This window comes from Dermacentor andersoni, chromosome 1 (assembly GCF_023375885.2).
Source record: "Dermacentor andersoni chromosome 1, qqDerAnde1_hic_scaffold, whole genome shotgun sequence".
Lineage (NCBI taxonomy): Eukaryota > Metazoa > Arthropoda > Arachnida > Ixodida > Ixodidae > Dermacentor > Dermacentor andersoni.
Genome location: NC_092814.1, coordinates 75,056,665 through 75,078,239, shown reverse-complemented (window position 1 = coordinate 75,078,239; position 21,575 = coordinate 75,056,665). Strand labels below are relative to the sequence as shown.

Sequence of the window (21,575 nt, the reverse complement as noted above, 5' to 3'; positions counted from 1 at the left end):
TTTCCAGATATTCAGATTTAACCGAAAGCCTCCAGTTCTCTTACACAATTGTATGCAGCGTGGGTGGCGCTCGTGCGCCCACGCACCACCCACGCACGCCCACGCACATGTGCATGCAACTAAACGCCGAACAGACCGGCAAACTTTCAGTCGAAACATGTAACAACAAGGAAATAACAACTGGGCAATTCTCTTATTGCATAAACACAAAAGGCTAAGCTGAATTCACAAAAATTAAACCGAGAACGCTGAACCCTATACGTAATATAATTAACGTTCGAAAAACAGCGCGGCTTCCCCGTGAACTATCAACAGTAAGAAGTTACGCAACCTTTGAAAGTTTAAACATCGGCAATTATTTTTCCTCATACCTGCATTCTTGCTAAGGGCGTGTTTTCATGAATCGGAAAAAAAAAACAATGTTGACATTATTTATTGCATACACCATAGGTCGGCGTCCTGCACCCTGTTTTATTTTTATCTTTATAACTGGTTTTCCAAAATTACGGTTGCCATAACGTTATTCACAGACGAATGCGTTATTCGCAGTAGAATACGTGGCCAGCTTAAACTAAATAATAATCTCACGAGCAAAAAAAAATATTTTGTGTTATAAATAACAAAGAATACCTCTACCTAATCAGACCTGTTATTGTGCATGCTGGATTTGCTTCGGATCCGTACACAACGATAAACCTTAATGCATTAGAGAAATACAGCGCCTAGCTGGTAGCGTTTATTTTTTAAACGACAAAGACTTCCTGTTCTCCGACACATCTTTCTAAGATTTTGCTAGTGTTCCATTGTGAAAATGGACGACTGAAACGTAGTATACTGAAGTTGATTTTCCATGCCCTTTGCAACGACGTGAAAACGAGAAGTGCAGACTGTTTTTCTGATTCCAAGCGACGAAAAATGCAGGCACCGCTATAGTATTCGGCTTCCTGTAATAGATGATACTATGCAATGGGGTTTATTTCCCAAGGTTATCAAGAAATGGAACATGCTTCCCGTATTGATTGTAAGCTCGCCTTCGTCTAGTAACATAATTAGTATTAACACACAACGTTAACCCCAATTTGTATCTTGAGTAACAACTTGCGTTCCTCGCTAAGGTGTATAGAGTCCTGATGTAGTAGTCTTTGTAAACTGCGCTTCTAGATTACAATATGCAGCAATAAATAGTGTACAATATAATACCCAAGTTATTGAGTATGGTTGTCCTGCAGTCCTGCATTTTTGGGCCAGTTGTATTACTACTTTACGTAAACGACATTGCAAAAATTTAGGTCGTACCAGTATGATTTTAAACGCGATGTCGGCATGCGGATTTGCTGATATCGACATGCATAAATTGTACTATAAGGCAAACGTAGTGTTGGAAAAAAAATAAACAGATGGCAATAGCAAACAAAGTTCAATTAAGCGCAAGTAAAACAAAGCACCTGTTTAAGCATAAAGGAGTTGTCGACGCCAACAAACTCTCAATTTTCAAAAAGTTTACTATTGAACAGGGGACAATCATAATATCTTTAGGCATTTTAATAACTGACATCTTTCATGGTCACCCACATCGATTCTACAAGACTTCTCTATATGATTTGATCTGTTAAATCGATTGAGATATTATCTTCCATTAACTGATAAACACCAAATGTATTATGCACGTGTGCATTCATGCCCGACATACCCCTCGTCTGTATAGGGTTAAAAACGATGGAAACAAACCTCCTTTATTTCCCTTATAGAAATGTGTGGTACCTGTCACTGGTGACATTCAGCTGCATGAAAGCGCAATCCCTTATTTCAAAAGCTACACGATAATATAAAGCTGCTATCATAAGCACCAGACTTGTACTAACGCATTTAATGAATTACTTGTAATCAATAACGTTTTCTTTTTGTAATTTAGTAATTTGATGATTAATTCGTATGCTCGGTAACGCTCACTGTGCTTAATTAATTTTGTTCAGTAATCAATTACATGCAACCATTACATGCTTCACAGAAGAAACTATAACAGGCGACACATATTTGAGCACTAGGATTTAGCGGGAATGTACTTCGTGCAGTTAGCTTCCTGCAGCTACGCCTCGTTCACTTGTGCAAGGCAGGCTCGCAGATTTGCACACTTCTCTTGGAAGTCCAACCTCTGAGTTTTTCTCTTATAACAAATTTCTCTTTCTCCCTATCCTCAAAGCGCTATTGTGTATGCGGCCTTCATAGGCGGCATAGTGCAGTCCATGACTTCTCAGTTACACACAGAAGTGCTTGGCGGTTAAGCGCATATGTTTCCATCTGTTTGATACCCGGATGTTTTATTTTAACATTAACAAAAATTTTTTAAATCGCCTGTGGCACATAGCACAAACCTGTTCACTAATCTGGGTCACTCGAGGAGGAGTACTTGACTTAGACGTCCAAATGTATAACTGAATAATAACCAAAAGCTAACTAAAGAACAATTTAACTGATTACTTTAGGGCACATATTGTAATACACGAATTGAAGCCAATTAATTCCCAAGGCACCTCAACTTGGAACGAATTTTGTAACGAACACCAGTTTTTAAATATCCGCTGTCAAAATTGTAGCAAAGATGCACTGTTGTTCTACTACAACAAAACTGGCTTTTGTTTACTGAAGCTCAAAAGTTACTGGAACATCAGTGCATTTAGTCTCAAATTTCGGGAACGCATATCTTGAAACTGGTGTCATCCTCAGAATTCATTTCAAGTGGACACGACTATCGAAGTCACCAGCTACAATTCATAAACTGTAATATGTACCTTGGAGTAACTAGTTAAAAGTCAATTAGCAAAAATTTGTTAATGAGTCGAATTTTCATTTCGATTTTTCGAGCATACAATGTCCGCTTCTGAGAAAATTCTATCTCAAGAAGCAGAATTGTGCTGCATGACAAAGGTGATCCTTAAAATAATTCTGTTAACGAAAGAAAGAATACCTGTTATGCGTGACTCGATATATACTTTTTTTTTGTGTCCGTAACACATGAACGGCATTTTAGAGATGAATAATGTGCAGCTTTATATTAACTTACATCACAGATGTGCCCACATTTTCAAGGAACGGGAACATTTGTTGGCGTCTGTTTCAGTTAGTTGTTTATGTTTAAAGGGCTAACGACTAAAGGGCACCGGGAGGATGTCCATCAGATGTTGGCCGAGAGATTCAAACGGCGCTTTTATATATCACCGTGGCCACTTCGAACGTTGATGCCAGAGGATCAACTATGGGCGATTTTACAGCGTAGCTGTATATGGCTAGGGTGCCGTGCATTTTTGTTCTTCATGTTCCTATGGCTCATACCTCCTTAAGGATTCATGCTCCCGCAAGCAAGCAAAAAAATGCAATAACTCATAGCCCCGTAAGGCAGAGGCTACAAGCACTCGGCAAAGGGAAGCTATCAGTGCTTAAAGTCATTCTAATCACGCATACGACATACAGAACAGCATGTCGAAAACTGTCATCATCAATGGCCCATATCCCCGTGAGCAATGGCTCATACCCCCGTGAGCAATGGCTCATACCCCCGTAAGCAAGCAAAAGAAATGCAATGACTCATAGTCCCGTAAGGTTCTTGGCTACTCGCTTTGCGTGAATTAGGTGCGATGACACGGCCCGCATCAGTCCCAGACTGATCCCTCAGGACCTAAATAAAGTTATTCATACCATACCGTACTACCCCTGTTGTCGTTGTCGGTGATTTCGATGTGGATGTGTCGGTACCGAAAAGGGAGCGGTTTACGCGTTCCGCATTGCAGACATAGCCCTTTCGATGCCACACCGATACGGCCCAACCGACCACCCAGCGGCGTGCGTGCATCGATTTGACATTATCAAATAATGTGATTGCAGTTGCGAGTGAAACAGTGACCACCGATCAAGACAATAAATGAGTGTGCGTAGCTTTCGTCACGATGACCACGCACCAAGACAATAAATGAGTTCGTACGTTTGTTCAAAATTATGTGTCACCTCCGTGTCATGTGCTAAACAGCTTCGCTTGTCAACCACCTTCACAGAGTGGAATGGCTCATGGTTTACTTTTCAGCATTTCACTTGTCCTATCGGAAGCGCCTTCCCCTATCTCTGCAGCAACAATGAAGCGCTTCGCTTCATGCAGGGCCATAAAGCCACAATGCGGACCATATAGGCACACTCTTGTGAACAAGGTGTTCCTGCATTATGACACAACTATTCACTCCAGCGCGCTCATTGCGTGAGTTTTCAGTGTCGCAGCCAGATGTCTTCACGAGAAACCGAGGCAAGATTATGGAGGACACTTTTGAAAAACAATTCTTAACGAAGACGCGTGACTGCAGTGGACGCATGGAAAGAGTCAGGTCATCTCGTTCTATTTACTGTATTTATGCAATCTTAACAAAGATCTGGAGGAATGTAACGTTAAAATAATGAATTACTTTATATTAACCGTAATGAGTTACCTTTTTTAAAGAAGCATTTGTAGTTATAATCAGGTACATTTTTCCTGTAACGTGTACAAGTCTGGCAAGCACCGACTATCCTTAGAAATTCTACGTAACGAGAAGCAAGATTCAGTTTAAACACAAATATGGCATTAAACATACTCCGTACAAACATAAAAGAGCTTATATACAATTATATAGAACGCACAAAGTATGGTGCTGAATTACTATCCTGTCAAGTATAACATACCTTTTAAACCAATATCTTACTATACTCGATTTACTAGAATGTGGCGTTTCGCCAGTGAACTATAAAAAGGAACATAATGTTTCCCTCGTGGAATACTAAGCTATGTTGTTTAGAAATAAAGTTAGTGATTTTCTGTCTATTTTCTATTCCCGTGATCATGCGAGTGTTCTGTATTGAAACTCAACCTGTTTTGCTCTAACCACGTCTTCTACTCTTAGTGCTTACTACTATTGCTAGTGCATAGGATTCTTAGCTTTGTGCTAGCGATTTCAGTTGTCACAAATATGCAAATGCGATTACGTTTGAAACATTTGTGCAGTGTATTCAAGGTATCTGTATTTTTTACATTGTTCTACCTGTAAGGCGTTGAAAAGCTGCTGTTGCTGTCAAGGTGGCATGACCACTTCTGAGGCAACCTTCAAGCCATTTCTGCTAGAAAAGTTGCACAGAATTTAAAAAAAGAAGGAATTGAATGAATAAATTTAAATTATTATAGTCATGTTTCCTGAAGATGCTATATTACTGGAGTGCTTTGTTCGTTTAGTGCATATTGCTGTTTATTGAGCTTTATTGGCCCTGTATATCAATGTGATTTGATTTTTTTCTCTTAGCCCACTCTATTAATGGCCGTTTTGGGGCTGGCAATATTGATTGATTGATCATTGCTTCGTTTGCTTCGTCAAAGTACAGTGTGACGAAAAAGCCGTTCAAATGATGGCTTGAGGGGTCCTTCGCTCCTTTTGTCAACAATGATAGCAGCTCAAATACAGCACAATATCACAGCACTGTTTTTTAATGTTCCACATTATTTAAAAAAAGTATCAAGCCGTCAAAAGAAACTGAAAAACATAGTATACACAACCAAGAAAGCCGCGGTACTGCAGCGGGACTCCTTGTTCGCACTTCCCAAAAACCTCTCGGCTCCATCTAGCGCCGCCGCCGCGAAGCCTGCGCGAGGTCGCCGGTGCGTGCGAACGCTTAGAAACAGGCCATGCGGCCACCGGGCTCCTCTCTCGCGCTTCTTTCTGGACACGCTGCACCATCTGGTGGCGATGCCGATAAGTCCGCACGTGGCCTCCGTGACAAGACGCGTGGCACGTAAGCGCGTGCGAAAGCTGAGAGAGAGAGAGAAAGAGAGAGAGAGCACATTTATTTCTATTGAGGCGGGGAGACTTCCTTGCAGGGTAGAGCCCTTAGTTCAGGTCCCCATTGGCTCGCGCCACTCCGCGTGCCCGCCGGATCAGCCATCGCTGGTCTTGCGGGTCTAAGCTAGTCAGCGCAGTCTCCCAGAGGGGAAGGTAAAGGAATAGGGGAGTAACCCGGAGGGTGTGGGCACTCCCAGGTACAATCACATACTGTGGGCTTTGCTCCACCGTAGGGACAATATGAGGGATATTGTGTGGGGTGGAAGAGGTGAAGTTAAAAGAGAGAGGGAAATGAATTAGTTTGAAGCGGTCGCCACGCGACGGCGTGTTCTCGGTTAAGGGAATTATGCGGTGGGGGAAGTGTCTGCTGCTATCTCTGTAATGTTGTAGAGTTTCGGCGTAGATCAGTGGTTCTGTCGGTGCGTCGTCTGGGTTGGACGGCTTTTCCAATGGCGCCTGATTAGCGGGCTATTGCATTAGCGCGTTCATTACCGTGGAGAGAGGCGTGTCCAGGTGTCCAGACGATACGCACCCTGTGTAACACTGTGGGGTGTAATGATGTGAGGATGCGGTGTGTGTAGGGCACGTACGTACTCAAGTGCCCCCCCCCCCCGAAATTAAGACGCATGCTCCCCCTCCCGCACCCTCCCCGCCCACGCCACCACTTCTCGCACACATTCCTACAGCACCGCCAAATCAATGTTGAAACTTGACAGATATTCAGTGGTCAACATTTTGCTGCCTCTTTCACTCCTTTTAGATGGTGGTAGTTATCGGCATCTCCTGGGGTGTGAAGACCAGTTTCCTCATCGATTCGGTGCCCACGCGATTAACTCGAGATACATTCAGTTGTCACCGTCTTTTCGACGGTTAACGCAGTTCGACGTTCTTTGTTTAGACTTATCCAGGGTCCAGGAAAGGGATTTGGTTCGTGGTCAGCTGGTCTGTATGCAAGTGGAACGAGTTGCGGCCAGAGAAAATTCCAATTGCGTTTAACTTTTCCTTTTGCTTCATTATTTCATTATTTCCTCGAGTAACGGCTCGCCGCGACACTGACAGATTCTCAGAACCATAAATCGGCGATATGGGTTAGATAAGGGGGAAAATAAAATAACACGAGACAGCGTCCATCATCAAACCCTGCAATAACCCTTAAACTCATAGGCAATATGACTGTCACCCGTTAACTGGTCTGGTTTTTCCGTAATTGTAGAGCTCTTTTCGTGCAAAATTACCAACTAGAAGCAAGAGTCGCAAGGAGTTGAGAAATGAGGCGATCTACTAAGGGAGAGAGCCAAGGCAACAGCCAAACTGGAAGGAAAAGCGAAAATTAACGAATTCAACCGTTGTTTATGAAAATATTTATGGATCAACATCTTTTTATTCAAAAAGGAAGTAGAACAGAAGAAGGAAGTGGAGAACAGTTCCGCGTGTTCCAATGACGCTTCTACAGTTATCATTCGAGCCGTATAACGTAGCCACTTCTCTACTGTGCATACGTAGGTGTTTTTCTAACGTTCCGCGGTGGGCTTAGTACGTCTAGAATCGCAGCGTCCTGCGCTCTGCGCGGTGGTACGGGATTGGGAGCCACGTATCGTTACGTAACTTCCCAAATAACAGTACGAGTTGGTTGTGGCACTTAACTTGGTAGAGCCTTAACGAGAGATCCAAAAGAACTGTGATTTTCCGCAAATATATATATTTCTCTGTAATTCTTCCAGAGCTAATTCAAAAAACGCTACTATAGTCGGACACAAATTAAGTCTGCAGTGAAGCCCCGCCCACGCCCTCATAACTGCCAGCCACTGTTCCTCCGCGAGGCTGCAAATAATTTGTACCTCAAACTTTTCCTGTTACCCAAATAAGGTGGTAACCACAAAAATAAAGTTATTAGCGCGTAATTTTATGCCTTTTGCCTCGCCTATTATTTCTTTATTGAACTCGCCTAATTCTTTATTGAACTGAAATAACATGCTTGCTTTGCTTCAACTATTTATTGTCAAGTTTCACTTCAGTTGCCAGTGAAGTTTCATGAGTAAAACGGGTTCAGCAGTGAAATGAACGGCACCTCAGAATTTTGAAGAGTGAATTGCTCAGACTCCATACACTCTGTCCATGTCTGTTGCACACCTCATTGCTTCCGCCGATGAAAAGACTCTTCAAGAACAGCAGACGCTCCGGAGATATCAAGTACGACGCCATATTGAAAAGGCCGCATGACGACGATTTTGTTTGCTTCTGTGATTGGCTGGTGAAGTAACACAACTCCGCACTGTTTGTGTACCTTGGTTGCCAACAGCTGTTTTTTGTTAAATTGTATTCTACTAAACTAATCTTTATTTTATGCTTTGGCTTCTTTACTTCTTCTTGGCAGTGTTCTTCCTGCGCTTCTTTCCTGCGCAAGTCCATTTGACGTAGTTCCTTGTTTGCCAAGTAAAGGAGAGGTGTATCGCACAGGCATACCTGCAAAATACACCTTATTTCATTTCCCTTTTTGGGTTTACGCGTTTTTATGCCGAATGGGGGACGTTATTCACATTTGTGCTAGTAAAGTACGCCCCCCCCCTCTCATTTGCATAGAAGTTACCTTGGGTGCCCCCCCCCCCCCCCCCCCGAAAGAAAATCCTGGGTCGTGCCTGGTGTAGGGTGTTACCATCCCTTGTGCCAAAGTCCTGCAGGCGGTCTGTGAATCAGTGATCACTGTGAGGGTCCATCCGGTGCCGGTATGGTTGAAGCGTGTACGATGGCTAGGGCGATAGCAGCCGCTTTCTCCGTGCCACTGTCCACAGTGTTGAGCGTGGCCGAAGCCCTCAGAATGTCTCTACTATCTAGTACGACTAGACATAGGGCACGTCACTGTGGGTACCGGGCCACGTCGGTGTATAGGACCGGTGTTTCCGATGTGTCATAGCCAAAGAGTCGAGCCAGGGCTTGTGGTCTTGCCTTTATTCGGCCTTTATGACGGTCAGGGTGCATATTCCGGGGGAATTGGGGCCACTTGAATTTTGTTGCGAATGTAAGCGCAAGAAGTGTGCGGTCTTCGTGTTGTGGTTTCCTTGGTGTTTCGTATCCTAGCCGGGATAGAATGAGGCACGCCTGCATTGTTCGTTGGAGACGTTGCAATTGGCCGTTAAGATGACTTTCGACTAGATCTCTGATGGTGTTGTGCCCCTCAAGTCGTAGTAGGAGATGCGTGGACGCATTTTGGGGTAGCGAACGCTGAGAATCGTTCCTTCACTGACTGCACACCGAGTGGCACATACTCAGTGACTCAAGTTGGCGAGAGGTTCATTGAAGACCGATACATACCCAGTGCATTGAAGGCGCAGCTCGCTAAAGCGCTGGCGTGAAAGACGTTCATTTAAAAGCGGCACATACCCAGTGCATTTGCGGCACAGCTTGCTAAAGCTTCGGGTTGCTGTCATTGAGGGACCCTTGTAACATGGGTTAGATTCCGTTTAGCTTCGGAGAAATGTACGCAATCCTTTTCGTCATTGTAGAGCGGCACGTTCCCAGTGGCACATACCTGGTTACACCGGTTTGTGTCAAAGACGTTCATTCAAGAGCGCCACACATATTGGCACTGAACACTGAACACTGGCACTGAGCAAGTTGGCGTCAAAGAGGTTTATTGAAGACCAGCGCAGACCAAGTGGCACATATTCAGTCCTCCAAGTCAGCGTCAAAGAATTTCATTGACCCACGGTACCTACCCAGTCCCGCATCTATAGTGACCCATGCCGGCTTGAGAAAAGGTGCGTTGCCAAAAGAACATTGTCATGCACTCAGTGACTCAAGTTGGTCCGACGGTTGGTTTTGAACCCTGTTGCCTCAGCAGAGCAGCCCGATGCGCTAACCATTCGACCATGGACTACCCAGTGCTAGGCGGGAAAGCGGTTCGATACGCACAAAGCCCCCGGAAAGTGCGTGAAGTACCATAAGAATGCTAACGCATTAAAAATTGTGTCATTACCGAGGCACATAATGTGTGTCCCACGTCGCCTTAATTGAGTAATCGACAGAGTGATTGATTAAGTCTATCCGTGGAGATAGCGTGAAAGTGAATGAGTTATCGTTTGCATTTCGCGGTCAATTCAGTCAGGCATTCAAGGGATACGTTTTCTTTTTTGCTGGGACTCTTAATTACTGTATCAACTTGCACTCAGGTTACCCATACTCCTCACACTTTGCTGCATACAAGTCAGGCATGCAGGTACGCTATCACCTCGCAAAATGTGAAATTGAAAAAAAAAGAATTGACTATATTCTGTTCTTTTTTGTCGATAATTATTTCAGATAGGCTTCTAACGGGCTTGTCACTACTGTTTCTCTCTGCTTGGCACTTTCACTTTCTTCCTGTGTCAATTCCAGGGATCCTGCTCCAGTGCAGATAGTTTCTTTCTCCTTCAAAACTGGCGCTCCGCCTTGTTCGAAACAAACGCTTCTTTTTGTTCCTCTGACCTGAACACAAGAACGTGACGAGGGATAAGTGTCCAGCCCCTCTTAAATCATCGGCAATCACGCGCTTCTGTGTCCGATGAATGGGGAGCGGAATTCGGAGGCCTGAATTAGAAGGCCATTTGCGCGTGCGCAAGGAGCTCCGTTACGCATCAGCGCATACGTCACACGGTGTCACTCGTTGTTACATCCACCGTATATCCTCGTGACCGAAAATCGTCCAGTTATGTTCGCTCGCTTTCTTTTTATTTTCTTTCTGTTTTTTTTTTCTGAACGTGCGTCGAGACAAGTGTGACTAATCGAACGCTCTTCCCGGAGAAAAAAAGAAAGGCAGAAAAAAAAAGAGAGACCGCTCAATGCGAAACTGTGCCCGTGGCTTGTCAATTGTTTTTGTTTCTCTCTTTGTGCCCTCCCTCTCCGGCCGTATAAGTTTATTCAGCGGGTGCGCCGGTCGGTGTTGAATCTCAAAATACAGGGCGCGCGATTGTAATGGGGAAGAAGAGGCGTGCGTGCGCGAGCAGTGCCTTCGCCCTGCCAGGCCGGAGATATATACACACGCGCACGTCTCTCCGGTGGTGTCTCTTTGCTGGCTGTTTTTCGTCTAGGTTCTCACGAAGGAGAAGGGGGGGCATCTCTCAGCGCGCATCTCTATCAGCCCGTCGGCGCCGTATTTTCGTTGCCTGTAGCAACTCGGTGTCTCCGTATCTTTTGTGCGTGCACGGCTCCAACGGCTGTTTTCTTAGAGGAGCCTCATTCTCTTTAGTCGTCCACATTGCGCGCCTCATCTGCTTGTTTCTTCCTCGCCGTTCCCTTTTGGGGCGCGCGGGAGCAAATGCACAAAGAAAATGCGCGCGAAATGGGTCCGCATTGAGATGTGACACGTTACGAGCTGCGTGCCTCCGCTATCCTGTCAGCCGGCAGGAGAAACAAAATGCATCTCGGCTGAAATACAAGGCCACGCTCTGAAACACTTTCTCACGAGGAAATAGTTGCGCATCATTTCGCCCTCGGCAAAAGAAGGACAGCCAGCCGAAAGAAACAAACTGCGACCACGTTCTGTTGTTTCCACCGGAATCAGTACCGATGAGACTGGTTAGAAGATGTGCAAAGGGCGTCGCCGTCTTTCCGGAGCGCGTCCCGTAAAATTCCGTCGGGTGATCGTTGTTTGTCGGCACCCAGTATCGCAGTGCAAGACGTACGACAACATGCCCTCTGTTTACAAACACGCCCTACGCGCGGCCCTACTCGAAGACTACCGAATTTCTAGTTTTCTGCCACTGCTTCGAGTGTCGGCCTCGTGCGCCCCGCCTGCGGCCTGTCGCTGCCGTCGAGCGTCGCAGTAACAAAAACAGGATGACAGACGTCGGTTATGCACTCGAGCACGGCGTGCAACACTCGAAACGTAGTTCCAAACACAGCAATCTCGAGTGGAGCAGGTCCATGTATCTCTCGCGCTTTCTTTTCGTATCCCGAGTATCCTGTCCCCGACAAACAGTTTGCATATCTCTAAGAGACACTCGCTGTCACTGTGTGTGCCGCGAATAGGACGCAGACGTGAATTAACCTCGCTTGCGCTGAACATCAGCCGCTGGTGTGAGCGTGTACAGCTTTATAGAAGCTGCGATGGGCCCCAAAGGTAAACAATGGTGTAAAAATAACCTTTTTCTTCTACTTCATATTGCTGTGGGCATTCTATCGCGCTTTGGAAAATATCAAGCACCCCATAAGTGTCGAGCGAACTGTGAATTGGTATACGCCCACCGCGAGAGGACAAAAAGTAAATTTAGGAAAACTCGAATCGTTTGCAAAGTGAGCGGGCCAAAGTTTTCAATATTTCTTTTGCCTCTCGGCTTCAATAAAAATCGGATTAAAGTTGGCGACAGGTAAACGCATACCATTACCGGGGCAGGAACACTTGCGACACAGTTGTGACGACCTCACAGTTGTGACGACAGCCTAGATATCGCCGAGCCTCCTGGTACCTATATCACTCTTATTGTTGCTGTTGTTGTTGTCCTAAGTGGCCGTGGCACATACCCACAGTGGGGGATTGGCCAAGAATCGGGCGGTTTAATAAGTGCCTAAAAATAATAATGATAACAAGGGAGTTAACAATTTGGGTGTGAGTTTAAAAGTAAACGTTTTGTGTTTGGAGAAAAGAAAAAATAGATAATCAGATGAAAACCGGGTATAAGAAAGTAATAATAATAACAATAATAATTAATAATAGATAAGAAACAAAAGAAAGCTATGGTTGGGAGGGAGAACGATCAATCTAACATGGAAATCGATTGGTTTCAATTAGGTAATTTTGGATCGCCAAGCAAACATTTCTGTGGCTGAACCCAACAATGGAGGCTCCAAAAGATAGGATCACAGGCACTGATAAAGTTAGACCAATATACTGACGTTAATTCAGGTAGTTTCTTCTTCGTCATTCTCTTCCTCTTCAAGCAAAGCGCTATAAGCGGCGAAGTGACAATGCATATTCAATCGGCGCTTTTGTTTCAATCGGCGCCTGTTCCAATTGGCGACGTGTGAAACACGCGGAATACTTTCATGCCGATATCTTGCAAAGTGGTAGCCTTGCTGAAAGTATGTGCTATGACGCACATACAATACATTTTCAAACACACTCCTCTATATAGTATCTCCATAAAAAACTGGCACACATGCTTTAAACTTAATTTCTCAAGGCCGTGGCGTAATCGATTGTTGGATAAAACTTCTAACACGCGCTTGTCCTTCCATATAAATAATGGAGAACTGAACTGTATTGGGAAACAACAAAAATAACTCAGTGCAGGATGGCAGACTTCTTCCGAGATCTTTGTACCATTTTTATTGCTGTGTATAGCCAATTTTGATGAGTTGGTTTCGCTTTTCCCTGTCATTAATGCGTTCTTTCGTCGGCGTACTTGAATGAGCCCCATCAGCACAGCATCGTTGAGGGCACACTAAAGAGAAATATAGAGCTAGTAAATTACGACTGCGCAGTAACGAAACAGCGACTGTTGCCGTGAGAGGAGGCCCGGTAAAAAAAAAAGAAAAAAAAGACGCAAGAAGGAAAGGCTGGTGGCGGCGCTGCAGTTAAGCTGCTGCACCAGCTTGGCGTGACGTTATGGATTTTGACAGCGTCTACTCAAGTGTAGTTTATTGTTTACCTGGTAAATAAGGAATAAATTCCATTCTAAAGTAACCAAAGGGAGAACCTATAAAAGTGGGAGACCTCTTTATGCACCAAAATGGGCCAAATGCGAGAAAATACATTAAAATCTGTGGCGTCATACTGATGTACCGACGTGGTACCGACGCTGAGGCTTCAGCGCAATATTCAACAGGTAGAAGTTTGGCCGTCATTACGCCTAGTAAAGAAATAAAAAAAAAATATTTTTTCCGACAAATGAATGCAAATGGAGTTCGGAAGACATACTTTACCAGCGTGACGGAATTGAATGACACTCTTCATTGTTCGTTTAAGATATTGGGGCTATGGGTGGCGTTTCGTCTGACATGCTACTCCAAATGCTAGATGATGATTATTATGTATGTAGTGATAAACACTAAACAGCACACACACACACACACACACACACACACACACACACACACACACACACACACACACACACACACACACACACACACACATATATATATATATATATATAAATATATATATATATATATATATATATATATATATATATATATAATACTGTAGAGACAATTACAAAGTTTCATTAAGGCTCGTGACCCGCAAGAACGTCAGCAGCGCTTTAGTGGTGCATAACGCACAGGTGCATGGTGGTTTACCATGGGCCGAGAATGTGCCGCAGTTCCAAGCTCGAGACCTGGGTAACAGAAACGGTCGTTTGACGGGCGCCGGTACCGAACATGCAAATAGCACCTTGGGCTCGTGCACCTAGACTGCGAAGCCGGCGACGCTGAGTTCGCGGCAGCATCACGCGCGAGCTCGCGGCGCGGGCCCCGCGCGCAGCCCCGGCCGCGGCGACATCTCTCGGCGCCGTCGACAACCGCCGCGCACGGTGCCTGCTGATTCACGCCGACCGGGCGACCGGAACGAGGAGGCTCATAAAATGTATCTAAACATAAATATTCGTCGAGAGGGATGTGTTCAGAAGGGGGAGACCTTTATTTTTCCTAGGCGCCCAGCATAAAGGAAGCAGAAGCGAAAACATTTATATTTCTCTATCGCGCGGGGAGAGAGGGGCCGGGGCGAGGGCGTGACTGTTTGTGTATGTAGTCCCTCTGTCGACGTACAGATATATAAACTGCGCTGTTAAGAAGAGGCCGGGTGGTTTTTAATCAGAAACGGTTCCGCCACGGCGCTGATCGGACTGTTCGCTCGCGCTCTCGCAGCCAGCGCGCACTCGGCCGCCGAGCTCGTCTCTGTTCGTCCGCGTCGTCTGCTCGCGTCTGGGGTGAGTGCCGGCCGACGGAACGTCACCGGCCGAGCGCGTAGTTTACTTACGTCTGTTTGAGCGATTCTCTTCTTGTACGGCGTACCGAAACGCATGTGTTGTAGACACGAGAGTGTTAACTATCTGATCATCGTGATAATGATGGTGAGACGCGTAAACAATTTTTGTCTTTTTGTACTTCAAGAAGCATGTGCGACTTGTCAGCGGACTGCGAATTGTGACATTGTGCGGTAATTTTGGTACGACGTGGAAATGAAGTCACTGCTTGCTAATAGCTCTGGCTTCCTTCTCCGGTCACGCTCGTTTATGCCAATAGCGCCCTCAGGGTTAATAATGCAAGCTACTTGAAACATAATATATATATATATATATATATATATATATATATATATATATATATATATGTTTATTTAGGCACCTTGATCCAAGTTTTTAAGTTCCAATATCCTTTTTGCAAGGCGACTGAACGAAAAACTTGTTCTTGCGAAAAAGGTGTTAGTGTACGACACGTGCTTTTATGTCCAAAAATAGGAAACGAAGGTTTATCTAGCTCTGTGGAGCCAAGAGGAAATGCTTCTCTCATCTTGTTTGCTTGAATTGACATCTTGTCTTATTATTATTTTCTGCGGACTATATTAATCTCCGCTCAAACGAGCTTTAGGTCATGTAGAAAATCACCTTTGAGACAGACTACATGACCATCACAATCAATTTGCGCCAACCACTGCGTTTTACTTCGCTGCGCGTTCAGTAGTTTGATAAATATCATTACCTGTGGGTGTTCATTTTCTCAACGCATATAGATTTACGTGACCTTACTAACTTAGCGCGTGTTAATTGAGACATGCAAATGTGACCGTATTCGACACGCCAGTAAATATATTTCCTCGGTTATTGCATACTGAAGTGAGATCATTTTTCATTGAGACTAACATATGCCACTTTATGTATTTAATGAAACGTCCCGACGAGAACCACACAAGCGGGCGAGTCTCCAGCCCTCTACCCGTGATCAGAACGCTTGCGCACACAAACACTGCTCAATTGTAAACACATTTGCGAGCGTGTAACCGTTGCTCACCATCTCCACTTTCCTTCTCCCCAGCCGCCAAACGGTTTCGACGTCCCTGTTTGTATTCCCTGCATGGAGCGCAGCGATAGCGATGTGTTAGAAGAGCCGTGAAACACTCCTTCCTTTTTCAGAGCTTTTATCTGTCGCGGTAGAACGCGGTAGATGATAGCCACCATTGGCAGCTTCCTTTGTAAGCACTTTCGTATGCACCGACGAAAAGAAAACAAACCTCCACGAAAGAAAATGTTTACGATTCCCAGACTATTTTGCTTATTGCAGCGTTAATACAATTCGATCGCTCTAGGAGTTATGTCAGTGTGCTTGTAGTAATATAGTCGCTAATTGGTAAAGAAAGTGGAACAGCGATAAGCTCGCTAAAATCAACTTCAGGCTACACGAATGGCCACATTGTTCTGTTAACGCTTCACTTAATGAAGAGCCAATAGTAAGATTATTATATACGGTGTGCAGCAAAAAAGAAAAAGAAAGAGGAAGAGGAAGAAGAAGAAGAAGCAGAAAAGGTGCCAGTACAGCTGCTCCTGACAACGTTCGTGCATCGCCAAACACATGTGCTGAAGACAGTAGACCATCATGTGGAAATGAAATTAATATGACGCTAACCCACAGTGGTTGCTTAGTGGCTTTGGCGCTGCGCTGCTATGCACGAGGTCGCGAGATCAAATCCCGGGCGCGGCGGCCGCGTTTCGATGGGGCGAAATGTGAAAACGCCCGTGTACTTAGATTCAGGTGCACGTTAAAGAAAGCCAGGGGATCAAAATAAATCCGGAGCCCCTTCCCCTTCTTACGGCGTGCCCCATAATCAGTCCGTGGTTTTGGCACGTAAAACCCCATAATTTAATTTAACTTCTAACTATGTAGCTAAATACTTTGCAGTGAACGCTCATGACATCGCTTATTTCATTTAATTTAATATATAACTTCATTAAAGAACTTACACGAACTATTTATAAGCTTTATTTACTATGCCAATGGCTTTGTATTTCTTGTATGACATTTTTTTTTGCTTGTGCCTTTGAATACCATCTACAGCAATAACGACGTAATTGTTTTCACCCACGGTGTACTGATGAACATTGATGAAAGAATTTGTGCAGCTGGACTAATGGGGAGCGGCTTACTGCATGCGGAAAACATGTAAAGTTTGACGTTTCCTTGAAGCAACGTGCTGGTAATAGCAAATCTTACAAAAGTTTTGTTTCGCAGTAGTTATTTAATTTGGGAGCCAGTTCTTGTATTTAGTTTGTCAGCTAACATGACATTAATGGGACGAACCAGCCTTAGGTATTTTGTGATTATTGTTTACAGAATCTATAATTGGGCATCTATTCGAATATATATGCACTTTTTGTCAAGGCATTGTGGCCTATATATTGAAAAACAAAAAGAAGAGTAAAAAAAAACGAGTCTCGATATTTTTCCTCTCTCGCCTTCGCTTTTCATCCCTTTACGTGTTTCCCTCGCGAAAGGTGATCAAATCGCTCAGCTCTGTCTTGCTTGCAATCTTGTGAGACGTCACCACAGGTTGTGAGAAATACGTGCTTATCAGCCTGTATAGTCGGACGATTTTTTATGGTTCAACGCCGTGTAATACTTGTTTGCATGGTTCAAGATTTGTGACAGCCGCGTGACGGATATTATACAGTGCGGCTTCGTTTTACTTTCTACTTTGAACAAAACTTTTAACAATAGCCATCGGCGTGTAGCCAAGTCCCCCCTTGAGTCTTGGTTGCATTTATTGGTGGCCGCGTCTTGCCAAACGAGTTTCACTGAGCTTCACGGACACACTGACAAACGTTCTGCAATTAACAGTTTTCCTTTATTAAGATGAGGTAATGCATTTATATTACACATTTGAAGGTCATCACCATACATTTATTTGTAAGGCTGTTCTAAGACGTACGGGGCCCGACACACCCGCTGTCGCAAATCGAACCTCCTGTTTGTGCTTTAGAAAATTCGCCACGATGCCTCGACTCAACTTGAGCAACCTGTGGGCCTGCCATACACTTATTCTTGCTGTTTTCTCTTAGCCGGCCTCTTAATGACCCCCTATCCTCTTTGACACATTAGAACACGGCGGCGAGCGTTCATCGTACTCCCCCCCCCCTCCCCCACATCATGCCTCCACCAAAACGTGCAAAGCGCCGGTTTGATAAATGAAGATGGAATGCACCTTTGACGACAGGTATCTCAAAAGCTTAGCCGTCTCACAAAAATTTTACTTAATAGAATGGCTTTGCAGAATGACAGGCTTACGACTATGTAATATAGATGTATGTCTGAAACTCAGTCTAGCATATCTTCTATTAAACCAAGGTTGCACAACACACAGCCCGCGGCTGAGTTCACATTTCTATGGTGTTGTGGGGCTGCAATTAGCGCGTGGTCACGTGATGAGATAAACGACAATTTTGGCGTCCAACCCAATGCACGATATCAACCGTTTGAAGCGTAAAGCACGCCCAAACAAAAAGAAAAATAGAAAAAAATGTGGAGCATGGGGTCGTTTGCTGGGCACAGATAAATGCGCGTGTCAACCGAACGTGTTTGTCAAGCTAAGACGTCAAGATCGCATTAATTGTGCAGTGTCCAGAACTGAATCGAACCAGTGAGTTCCCAATACGTCTCGATTGAATGAACGAAATAGTTTCTCACACGACAACGCGTTGGGAGTGGGTGTCAACAAAGGTTATTTGGATCTAGTAACATTGTCACTAACAACGTCGTTCGAAGTTTTGTACTAGGCAGATACAAATTACATGGTGGTATTTACTGCCATATTTTAAAGCACGTAATAAAGTGACCAAAGCTAGACGCTTTGATTAATTGGCATGCTGCCATCGAGACTTACATTATTGGTATTCGGTGCAAATGGCAACTTCTTGCCCATGGTTAAAGCTATAAAGTTTCGAACAGAACTCATACTTAGGAAGGGAAAAGGAATGGCGTATTTTGAGTAATTGGTCACATCGGATATGGTTTTCAATTCAAAGATAAACCTTCATACACGCGGAGAAGAAAACACAACGCCGAATCTTCAGAAAATGTTCAGAACCTTTTCGAAAGATTTCCAAGAGTGTTTCAAGTCATTGCAATATAAGAAGCTGAGTGACCGCTTGTTTAGGACTGTGATTGTGCAGTGCAACTAGTACTGATCGACAATGCACTTTCGCTAGAGCTAAAAGGTATGCAGCAGGAGCAGCCCCTCGTTCAGTTTAACGACAAATACAGAAACATAGCCAATGAATGTCTTGAAACTAGCGCCTTTCTTTGGAAGTACCTACGTTTGTGAGCAGATAACTTTTTTTAAGACTGCCGACACTGCAGATAATTTTTTATTACGCAAACTGCTTTTCCGCAAGCAAAAGATGCAACATTTCTTATTAGAAAAGCCCGGTCTGGCCCTCGCTAGTTTGGAGTTGTGCGGTTTGTATCAAACAATAAAATTGCTACTCATGAGATATAGTTACATTTATCCTAGGTTGTATCGTTGAGCCCATAAAGAGAGAGAGAGAGAGAGAGAGAGAGAGGTGCAATGTTAGAACTCACATAATTTCGATCGACAAATTAAGAAAGTCCCCTCGCCCCCTTTCCTTTCTGGTAAGCTATTATAACCCTTCGGCGCTCTTTTATATTTTGGTAATCACATTTGCCTCTTCTGTAAAAAATGGGACCTGGGACTTGAGCCCCTTTGTCTTCGCCCGCCCCCTCCTCTTTTCTTAATCTTGCGCTGGTCTGCATTGTGAAAAGCTTTTCGTTCCCATTGCAGGCACACATCTATGAAGTCGTCAGCTGACACTCAGGCGCTGAACCATCCAGGTGCCTGCAGTTCAGAATTTTTCTATCCACCTGGGTGCCTGGTCCCAGTGTCCGATAGTTACCCGCGATGTCTCTCGTCTTCAGAGCAACGAGCAGGCTCTCTTACCTATCCCATCAGCCCCTACTACCGACCAGACGTCGGGGCTCTCTCAGACATCACGAGCATGGCCGTCGCCGAAGGGGCGATGAAGCCTCCGTACTCGTACATCGCCCTCATCACGATGGCCATCCGCAGCACTCCCGAGCAGAAGATAACGCTCAACGGCATCTACAAGTTTATCATGGATAGGTTCCCTTTCTATCACCACAACAAGCAGGGCTGGCAGAACTCAATCAGGCATAACCTGTCCCTCAATGACTGCTTCGTCAAGTTGCCGCGCGAGAAAGGCAAGCCTGGTAAGGGCCACTACTGGACGTTGGGCGCCAACTGTGAGTCCATGTTCGAGAACGGCAATTTCAGGCGCAGAAAGCGCAGGAAGAAGCAGCCCGCAATGGATATGGATCGCCCGGCCACAGTCGCCTTTGCTAAGCATGAGCGACTCTTCGCAGCAGCAGCAGCGGCGACGGGGCGACCCTACCACGAGCTCGACCTGTCCACTCCCGTCAGGCTGCCGCTGCCGTCTAGTGCACCGCGAACGCCCGAGCTGCCCGCGCAGCCCGGCCGCATCTCATCGCCGACGCCCGCAGATACGGCGAAAGCTGGCGAACGGTTCAATAGCTCCTTTACCATCGAGAGCATCATGAGGCGGCCCTCGAAGGCAGCGACGAATCGAACGGAAACGGACGCGCCGCAGCTACACGTACCGCGGCTCAGCGCAACCGCCTGCGGTGGCGATACGCTGTGCGGCCATTTGCCCGCATTCTCTTTGCCGCTGTGTTTCGGCAAAAGCTGGCTGGCGGCGGAGGGCTTCGCTCAAACGCAAGGACAGCCTGGCGGTGCCTTGTGGTCGCCACTGAGTAGGTACGATACGCTCGTGAGTTACAAACGCTCGCTCGCCTCAGCTGATGCTCAGGCGGCCTTCGATGCCTTTCCGCCGCTATTGAAGGTCCAACTTGGTGAAAAAAGAACTCCTACGCCGTGACATATAGCATGCGTGCGTCTATAGTAATCGTTTTCAATTCTGCCACCTTTTATTTATGATGTCCCCGAAGGTATGTGTTCATCCAGAATAAATGTCACTGACCTATAGTCTGAACCCGAACACCAATGCGTCGATCTTAGAATTCGTGGGCTGCAGCCCCAATATACTGTGAGGCACCGCAGGCTTTAGAAATGATATTGCATCGAAACTTCATAACTAGCTAAATCGGCAAGGAAAGAACACATATACAAGCTATGGTAAAAGAAAAGAGTAAAACTTAATTGATATGAAACAGCGGTATGGCATCATTGTGGTACCGGTGGCATGGTACCTATATGGTACACTATGACATATATTTAGACCGAATAGTCTTTTAGCTAAATTTATTTGCGTCGTGTGGTTGTTTTATCGAAGCGGTGCCTCATTTTATATAATGTGTCAAATTAGGTGTCGACCAATTCAGTCGTTACGTAGGCTCGATAAGAAGCTATGGAGCTGGAATCTCTCTTCTCGTATAATTTTTTTTTTCTCAATACAAACGCGCTTTCTTTTTTTCTTTTCTTTTTTTGAAAGGGGAGGCATGGGGATAAGGGGGCTATATTTCTCACGGACTTCCCACCGTAACTGGTCAGGAAACTGACGTCACCGATGACATGCATTCGATTCATAGTCAACTTAATGCTTGATATGTACCATAATTAGTTATAAATGCCATGTGAAGCGTAATCGTGCGTGCACTTGAGGATTCTCTTATTTTGATTCTCAAGTCAAATTGCCCTAGACGTTTTTTTTTTCTCTTTTGTTTCACTCGTGGGAGCTTCTTATTGTGTTA

General features: G+C 44.9%; 1 protein-coding gene across 1 annotated transcript; it reads left to right on the top strand.

The window, feature by feature from the left end:
• The first annotated feature begins 14,594 nt into the window (after window positions 1–14,594).
• On the top strand, window positions 14,595–20,863 carry LOC126544534 (uncharacterized). The gene is made up of 2 exons (XM_050191879.3): window positions 14,595–14,749; window positions 19,612–20,863. Exon 2 carries the CDS (start codon window positions 19,622–19,624, stop codon window positions 20,741–20,743), a length of 1,122 nt encoding a protein of 373 aa, XP_050047836.2. The 5' UTR covers window positions 14,595–14,749; window positions 19,612–19,621; the 3' UTR covers window positions 20,744–20,863.
• Window positions 20,864–21,575: the final 712 nt, after the last annotated feature.